We start from the raw sequence: 9,491 nt of genomic DNA, 5'->3' as shown, positions 1-9,491 counted from the left end.
AAGAGTCTAAACCTCATTTATTCTGTTTACAAAAAAAGAAAACGCGGTCTGAGGAGCCACCGAAACATTAGGCATCAAACAGCATCGCAAGGGATTTGGGATTATCTCTCGACGGGAACAGAGGCTGCCCACGAGCTCTTGAGTTTCATTCAAAGCCGCTGCAGAGAAAGGGGGAGGAAATGGGGGGGGGAAATTAGGTTACCAGTACCCAAATTAGCAGGAGGCAAGCGTTGCGCGATGTCTAGAAATGGTTGCAGAACAGGAAATTGTTTTTAAGACAAAATGAAGCACAGTATTTAGGGGATGAATATGGAATTACTATAGCCTTTGGGCCCAGGGATACTAGATACAGACATTTAACCATGTTCAGAACATCGCTACGAGAAGGTTTGCTAAGTTTGGTCGCAGAGGTGTGTGTGCCTCTTGCTAGGAGCCAGTTATTCCCTCTAAAACCTGCATATTCCTTTCAAGGTTCATATATAAGCACCCAAAACCTAGCTAATCTGGAGGGTCTGAGGCAGGGGGACCTTTTATACACCGAGGGCCACATTCCCTTGTGGGGAGCTTTAGGGGGGCCATGGATAAGATGTTCACTGCCCAGTAGGCTAGAGGCCAAGCAAAGGTCAAGGAGGTCTCTACACACCCTTCTATAGGCATCATTGCAGTTCAGGGATGGCTTTTGGCCAGGAAAACACACTTGAGGGCCCAGGCAAGAAGTTAAGAAGAGCCTGGCCCAATGGCCCATCTAGCCAAGTGTCAGCTCTCACAGGGGCCAACCAAAACGCCTGTGTGAAAACGACAGATCATGGCTGGTAGTGGGTGTAGCGTGCTGAAGAGGTGTAACCTGGGAGGAGCTCTAAAGGGGCTGGATGGCTCCCTGGGCAAGAAAAGGAAAATCTAGTGGCCTTTTCAGCTCCTGTTCCCAAAGGTAAGGTAATGTGAGGTGAGCCGAGCCAAGAAAATGTGAGCAGAACAAAGAGTCCTAGGATAATCTGAAAGATGTTATTTATGTGGTTTATTTCCCCATCTTTCATGCTAAGGTCCCAGGGCAGGCAACCACAATTTAAAAACACATGACTCAAAACAGTCCAAAACGTGTGACAATCACAAAAATAGACCCTAAAAATGCACTAGGCAACCGTGTTGAAGAGGCAAGTATTGAGCCAAAAACTACATAGCTGGCCTCGCCTCTGTGGGAAGCGGGTTCCACAACTTAGGGGAACCCCAAACTTCTGAGGGAGGTGGAACTTCCATGAGGGCCCTCTCTGATGTTCTTGGCAGCCGAGGGGGTTTCTGTGAGGGTGTCCAGACAGTGCAGGGTCCAAAAATGCCAGCTTCCCAAAGGTCATGTAGGTAAATTGGGAGTTTTCCTGTATTGTGCCAACCGCAAACTGCTTCATTTGAAAGCTCATCCAAAGGGAGGTGTGCTTACCTGACCAGGTGTGCTATTTCCCAGTTGGTCTCGGAGGAGATGGGCCCTTCTACTTCCACGCCTTTCTCTGTCACCGTCGTGAGCTCGTACTGAGAGAAAGAAGAGGGATAGGTTAGACCTTCTTGCCAGACGCGTTTGCCCTAAACAGGAGGGAGAAAGGTTGTTTTCTGCTGCTCCGGAGAAGCGGACACGGAGCAATGGATCCAAACTACAAGAAAGAAGATTCCACCTAAACATTAGGAAGAACTTCCTGACAGTAAGAGCTGTTCGACAGTGGAATTTGCTGACAAGGAGTGTGGTGGAGTCTCCTTCTTTGGAGGTCTTTAAGCAGAGGCTTGACAACCATATGTCAGGAGTGCTCTGATGGTGTTTCCTGCTTGGCAGGGGGTTGGACTCGATGGCCCTTGTCGTCTCTTCCAACTCTATGATTCTTTTCTTTCCCTTTCCCTTTCCTTTCCTTTTCTTTTCCCAGTACTGATGTATGGAAGTGAGAGCTGGACCATAAAGAAGGCTGATCGCAGAAGAATTGATGCTTTTGAATTCTGGTGCTGGAGGAGACTCTTGAGAGTCCCATGGACTGCAAGAAGATCAAACCACTCCATTCTGAAGGAAATGAGCCCTGAGTGCTCACTGGAAGGACAGATCCTGAAGCTGAGGCTCCAGTACTTTGGCCACCTCATGAGAAGAGAAGACTCCCTGGAAAAGACCCTGATGTTGGGAAAGATGGAGGGCACAAGGAGAAGGGGACGACAGAGGACAAGATGGTGGGACGGTGTTCTCGAAGCTACCAGCATGAGTTTGACCAAACTGCGGGAGGCAGTGGAAGACAGGAGGGCCTGGCGTGCTCTGGTCCAGGGGGTCACGAAGAGTCGGACACGACTAAACGACTAAACAACAACAACAACAATTCTATTCTATTCTAGGACCTCCTGAGGCCGTCTACCAGCATCAGTTGTGACCTTTGGCCAGGGCTGGTGAGAGATGCAAATCGTGACACCAGGAAGGTCGCAAAGTCCCACCCTTCCATGGTTCTACAGCCAAGATGCGCAGTGGGAGACTCACCCTGTTGAACGAGCGGGCGTCTCTGTAGTAGAGGATTTTCATGCAGCGTTCAAGGAGGCTTCTGGCCTCCTGCTTAGACAGGACGGGCTTATTTTCCAAGGCTTCCCTCATCAGTGGCTGTGATAGAGCGGGAGAAATAAAACCGTCAGCTGTGCAGCCGCAAGCAGTGGGAACTAGGAAGGCCAGAAGAGTCCTTCGGGCACCCTGGTCTCACAGTGGCCAACCAAAAGCGGCTGGGCACAGACCGGATCTTTGGCACCTCTTAACATGAGACGTGTGCCGCCTCCGCCTGAGACACTTACCTGTGCCACGTAAGAACCGTATCCCGTCGCCAGAGAAGCGGCTTCATATGCCACCCCGAGCATGTCAACGTAACCTAGGAAACTGAGAAGGGGGGGCTTTAGTAATAATAATAATAATAATAATAATAATAATAATAATAATAATAATAATAATAATAATTTTATTTATACCCCACCCTGGGCTCAGGGCGGCTAACACCAGGTATAAAAACAATTGATTAAAATACAACTTAAAAACAAGATAAAGTACAACATGCAGCCTCATTTCAGTAGAAACTCAAGGCAAAAACTTTTTGGGGGTGAAAACGTCAAATCTTCACCAAGACCAACTATCCAGACTGGTCCTACGTGGGCCAGAAAAAAGCCAGGGAAGTCCCCAAATAGGAGTTCCATCACAGAAAGAGAAAGGAAAAAGGAAAGAGGGGGAGGGGATTAAGTTGATTCCAAGCCAAAGGCCAGGCGGAACAACTCTGTCTTACAGGCCCTGCGGAAAGAAATCATATCCCGCAGGGCCCTGGTCTCATGAGGCAGAGCGTTCCACCAAGTCGGGGCCAGAACTGAAAAGGCCCTGGCTCTGGTTGAGGCTAATCTAACTTCCTTAGGGCCTGGGACCTCTAGGGTGTTGCTATTTATGGACCTTAAGGTCCTCCGCGGGGCATATGTATTGCGATATCAATAAATAAGTAAATAAACAAAACAAAGGAAAGGAAAATCGGAAGAGCCCTCTAGCTGGATCAGGCCATGTAGTCCACCCCCCTCTTGTCACAGCAGCCACCCAATTGCCTAAGTGGGAAAACCACAAGCAGGACTCCGGCACAAGAGCCTTCTCGCCTCCTGCGGTTTCCAGCAACTGGCATTCAGAGAGGCAAGAGCATAGCCAACATGAGTAGTAACCATTAAAAGCTTCATCTTCCAGAATGAACCCTCTCCACTAATAATAATAATAATAATAATTTATTATTTGTACTCCGCCCATCTGATTGGGTTTCCCCAGCCACTCTGGGCGGCTTCCAACAAAGATGAAAGATACACTAAAATGTCACATATTAAAAACTTCCCTGAACAGGGTTGCCTTCAGATGTCTTCTGAATGTCAGGTAGATGTTTATCGCTTTGACATCTGATGGGAGGGCGTTCCACAGGGCGGGCGCCACCACCAAGAAGGCCCTCTGCCTGGTTCCCTGTAGCTTTGCTTCTCACAATGAGGGAACCGCCAGAAGGCCCTTGGCGCTGGACCTCAGTGTCCGGGCAGAACGATGGGGAGGAGATGCTCCTTCAGATGTACTGGACCGAGGCTGTTTAGGGCTTTAAAGGTCAGCACCAACACTTTGAATTGTGCTCGGAAACATACTGGGAGCCAATGTAGGTCTTTCAAGACCGGTGTTATATGGTCTTGGCGGCCGCTCCCAGTCACCAGTCTAGCTGCCGCATTCTGGATTAGTTGTAGTTTCCGGGTCACCTTCAAAGGTAGCCCCACGTAGAGCGCATGGCAGTAGTCCAAGCGGGAGATAACCAGAGCATGCACCACTCTGGCGAGACAGTCTGCAGGCAGATAGGGTCTCAGCCTACGTACCAGATGGAGCTGGTACACAGCTGCCCTGGACACAGATTTGACCTGTGCCTCCATGGACAGCTGTGAGTCCAAAATGACTCCCAGGCTGCGCACCTGGTCCTTCAGGGGCACAGTTACCCCATTCAGGACCAGGGAATCCTCCACACCTGCCCGCCTCCTGTCCCCCCAAAACAGTACTTCTGTCTTGTCAGGATTCAACCTCAATCTGTTAGCCGCCATCCATCCTCCAACCGCTTCCAGACACTCACACAGGACCTTCACCACCTTCACTGGTTCTGATTTAAAAAGGCAGGCAGGCAGGGCACTTTAGCCAGAAGTCTCATCCCATCCCATCTGAATGCTGATTCCAACTGCGCTCCCAACCTTTCTGCCCATCGCAGCCCAGGATGACTTACCTTTCTCCGTTGCTGAAGCCGCCTATCACCACGGTGTTCCAGAGGGGGTTCATTTTGGACCGCCGGCTGTACATGGCTCGGGTGAGCCAGGAGTGAATGGCCTTGGGGCTGTAGCTGTGGCCGTCTCCCAGCAGCTCCTCGTCGATCCTGCAGGGCGGAAGCCAGATTAGATGCGGCACCTGATGCTCTACGGCAAGGAGTGGGGGACCTCCGGCTCGGGGCTGAATGGGGACCCCCCATTCTGACGCCTGAATCCAGCAATAGCCCAGACACACAGTCGCAGACTACATAAGGGCCAGCTAAGGAACCAGGCCAAGTTCATGTCGGCACACTATGCCAATCATTTGGGGCTCCTTTTTCAGTCCGCCGTCACCCAGACAGTCTTCCAAGCTCTTCTTTCTTGGTTCAGCTCATCTGTTGGTGAATTCCCATGCAGGAATAAACACCTCACCCATTCCTGTTCTACTTAAAGTATTTGCTGAAGAATTAACATTACAGTGGTACCTCCAGTTATGAACTTAATTCGTTCCGGAGATCCATTCTTAACCTGAAACTGTTCTTAACTAGAGGCGTGCTTTCACTAAAGGGGCTCTTGCTGCCGCTGCACCGCCAGCACACAATTTCTGTTCTCATCCTGCTGCAAAGTTCTCAAATTGAGGTAACTCTTCCAGGTTAGCAGAGTTTGTAACCTGAAGCGTTTGTAACCTGGGGCGTTTGTAACTCAAGGTACCACTGTACAACTTATGCAAATACCGGTCTAAGAAAAACAAAGTAAAACGATATACCATATTTTTCGCCCTATAGGACGCACTTTTTCCCCTCCAAAAATGAAGGGGAAATGTGTGTGTGTCCTATGGGGCGAATGCAGGCTTTCGCTGAAGCCTGGAGAGCGAGAGGGGTCGGTGCGCACCGACCCCTCTCGCTCTCCAGGCTTCGCGCAGCTCTCTGCAAGGCACAGGAACCCGGGGCTGGGCTCCCACGGCTTGCGAAGAGTTGCCTGTTCTGGGGGCTGGGATTGGGGGAAGCTCGGGCTTCCCCCGCCCCAGCCCCGCACCTGGGGGGGGGGGAATTTTCCCCCTTTATTCTCCCCCCAAAAAACTAGGTACGCCTTATGGGACAGTGCGTCCTATAGGGCGAAAAATACGGGACATAGAGTCATTCCATCTCTGCTTTTCAACCATCCGGACAGAGTAACAGCCACTATCAGAGCACGTCTAATATAGAAGTCTATTGCTAAGGAAAGCCTGTTGCTGGGAGGCAAAATTATGCAAGAATCATTTCAAGCCTATTTTTAGATTACACTAGCTGTTCAGGGCTCGGAGCTGGCTGCTGGATATCGGAGGGACACAGAGCCTGGCAGACAGAAGCCCCCAGAATAACCTCCCGGACCCCCAGGGCCAGACCTGGGATTCTCATAGGTGCCTCTGCCAGTCCAGCAGGATAAGGTGCCCCAGGAGACAGGCAATGGGACAGAGGAGGAGGAGGAGTGTCTGTCTTCGGGTTTGTTCTTTAAGGTTCTAAATTTCTCCAGGAGAGGGCAGAGCCTGGAGGAGGTGAACTGGAGACAGAGGCTTAAAAGGCCTCCATCTTCTCCCAGCTCTTGTTGGGGAAGACTGCTCCCTGCCGTTGGTTTGGAGAACTTCAGACTTACACCATCTGCTCAATGACTTGCTTGAGGTACTGGAAGTCAGCATAGTCGCCCGAAGCCCCCAGCACGGTGCTGTCGTTGACCTTCATAATCCTGGAGATGTTGCGGAAGCGGGCGAGCGACCCGTAGGAGCCCAGCATGTCGGCCGCAATCATCACCCCACCGTTGAACTTCACCCCCAGGACTGAGGTGCCTGTCACCATGGGGCTCCTTTGAGGGGGGAAAAATAAGCATCAGAGAGTCGGCTTGCAGCTCCCCCTTCTCTGTGGGGAATAATTTGAGTTGGAAAAAATGGCAAAGCAGCCCCACATCTCCTGCTGTGTTCGAGTGCCTCTTCCTACTTTGACTCCTTATTGGGGGAAAGGACTGTAGATCAGTGGTAGGGCATCTGCTAGGCATGTAGAAGTTCCCCGGTTTAATTCCTGGCATCTTCAGGCAGGGCTGGGAATGTCCCCTGCCTGAAACTCTGGAGAGCTGCTGCCAGTCCGTGTGGACAGCACTGAACTAAATGGACTGACTTGGTATAGGTCAGCCTCCTGCGCTAGCATTTTGTGCTCTCTCCCTTTGAGGCAGTCAAATCAAACCCCACAAAATGCTGCTTGTTCACACAACACCTATTTCCTACTCTGTCCCCACTGCCCTGGGACAGACACACCATCCCAGGCAGAGCTAACAAGTCCCTCCTAACAAATAATACCAAACTGATGTAGATGATGTTGTAAGAGGGTATTATTTTCTATTAGGCTTCTTAGCTGCTTATTACCTGAAAGTCTCCAAGGGACTAACAACACATTAACTCACAATAAAGGTAAAGGTAAAGGGACCCCTGACCATTAGGTCCAGTCGCGGACGACTCTGGGGTTGTGGCGCTCATCTCGCTTTACTGGCCGAGGGAGCCAGCGTACAGCTTCCGGGTCATGTGGCCAGCAGGACTAAGCCACTTCTGGCGAACCAGAGCAGTGCACGGAAATGTCGTTTACCTTCCCACTGGAGCGGTACCTATTTATCTACTTGCACTTTGACGTACTTTCGAACTGCTAGGTTGGCAGGAGCAGGGACTGAGCAACGGGAGCTCACCCCGTTGCGGGGATTCGAACTGCCGACCTTCTGATCGGCAAGTCCTAGGCTCTGTGGTTTAACCCACAGCGCCACCCACGGGGTCACAATACCTATATACCTAAAACCTTCACAAATAAAACTCACAATACCTGTACCTAAAACCTTCATAAATAGCTGCAGCATATCTCTATACCCTCATCCCTGCCAGATCAGGATATGGTCTGTGAATCTGGTCCATTTATTTAGATGCTGATGGGCTAAATGGGCAAATCGGGATATAATTGGACCCTTTTTCCTTGCTTGAGGTGTGTGCTGGGAGATGGAGTCCAGCAACATCCAGGCCCCCACCTCTGAAATAAATAAATGCCCATTTAAACAAGATATAATTTGTCTAATTTAGCCATTCTTTCCCCCCAACCCCCCCTCCTGCCCACCCCTCACCCAGAGACGTCATCAACCTGGTGTGACGTCAGCAAGGTGACATCACAGGCGCATTTTCTCTCCCCCTCCCCCTTTTAGGCCTAACTGGGGGCGCCCAGCCTCCCCCGCCCCCCCAGCCCCCTTACAGAGTCCTGGTGACGCCCTCGGCCTGGACCCCGAGTGCGTTTCCCGGGCAGGGCGGTGAGTAAAGCGCCCCCGGAGCGGGACCACCGGCCCAGAACGGCGGCAGCGAGAACGGCGACGGAACCTCCATCTTTCCCCGAAGAGCCGCAGCTTAGTCACTGAGCAGGAAGAGGCGCCGGCATTCTGCGCATGCGCGGCGCTCGGGGATTCTTTTTTTTGTCCTCGGCGGCGACCCGTACAGGAAGCCGAAGACCGTGAGGAGCCGCCATGTTGTGTGTGGCGGAACTGAAGCATCTCTTTAACTTTTTAAAAAAGGTAATATATCATACGTCCTAGGAAACGCAGACCGCAGAGAGTTACGAAAGTGCTTTTTAATATTGGGAAGTTGTGGTGCGAAGGGGGCCGCACGGGCGGTATAATTTAAGAGGGCATGTTTCCCGCCCCCCGCTGTCGCCATCTTGAGTGTTGCTCAAAACTTAGCTTAGAGCCCGTAGATAAAGCAGGTCTAGAGTGACAAACGCCGTCGCAGACTTTATGAGCACTTCCGCTACCTCAAAGGGAAGTAGTTTCCCGCGCTTCCATCATAGAGATGCGAGCGGCTAGAGCAACGACTGCTGTCTACGCTCACATTTTGCCAGAAGTTTCAGCTAAACGTGTCGCTCTAGGCTTTTGAAACCTCTATGGGCTAAGCTGAGGACGAGTTTCTGAAGCTTTCTTTCCTCGAGGGGGCGCTCTTTCCCTGTCACTTGAATGGAGAAGCGCCATCTTGAGTGTGGCATCAGTTAACGCCACACCTCTTTTACCATTATTTAAGTGTATATTCTGTAATTCTTATTACTGTATACCAAGAATTTGCTCATGTAATAGTAATGAATATATACACACTCTTTCCCTCTAATATTGCATGTCATTCCTTGCATTATACACCTTTTGATTTATTAGAATACAAATATTTTTAAAGAGTTTTTTATGTATGCCACTGCAGCGGCCCGTGTTTTGTTAGCCCCAAAATGGAAAACGAGCGAGGTCCCAACTAAAGAAGAACGGCAACTTAAACTGATGGAATATGTGCAGCTTGCGGACCTAACATATAGAATAAGAAAACAAGAAGAACACACGTTTAAAGAAGATTGGAAAATGTTGATTGAATACGGGGGGAACTGTGTACACTTGAAAACGTTGGCACCATTAAGATAAATTCAACAGTGTAAATAAGTTTTGACGGATGTGATAAGGGATACTGAATGGTTTAGTTTATCTAAAATATGCAGGGATTTATGTTATGCAAAATGAACCATGGAAAGAGAAGAAGGGAAGTCATTGATATTTTAAATGAATTTTCTAAATTGTAAAACAGAAAATTTAATAAAATATCGCGGACGACGCTGGGGTTGTGGCGCTCATCTCGCTTTACTAGCCGAGGGAGCCGGCGTACAGCTTCCGGTTCCGGGTCATGT

At 50.1% G+C, this 9,491-nt stretch overlaps 1 protein-coding gene across 1 annotated transcript; it reads right to left on the bottom strand.

The window, feature by feature from the left end:
- PSMB4 (proteasome 20S subunit beta 4) lies at positions 1–8,205 on the bottom strand. The gene is made up of 7 exons (XM_081891962.1): positions 8,037–8,205; positions 6,415–6,621; positions 4,764–4,910; positions 2,797–2,878; positions 2,495–2,611; positions 1,433–1,521; positions 1–158 (listed from the first exon to the last, which is right to left on the bottom strand). The coding sequence occupies exons 1-7, from the start codon at positions 8,162–8,164 to the stop codon at positions 146–148; spliced, it is 783 nt and encodes a 260-aa protein (XP_081748088.1). The 5' UTR covers positions 8,165–8,205; the 3' UTR covers positions 1–145.
- Between the last annotated feature and the right edge of the window lie 1,286 nt (positions 8,206–9,491).

This window comes from Podarcis melisellensis (assembly GCF_964234715.1).
Source record: "Podarcis melisellensis genome assembly, chromosome: 16".
NCBI classification, from domain to species: Eukaryota; Metazoa; Chordata; class Lepidosauria; order Squamata; family Lacertidae; genus Podarcis; species Podarcis melisellensis.
This window is presented reverse-complemented; position numbering and strand designations above follow the sequence as displayed.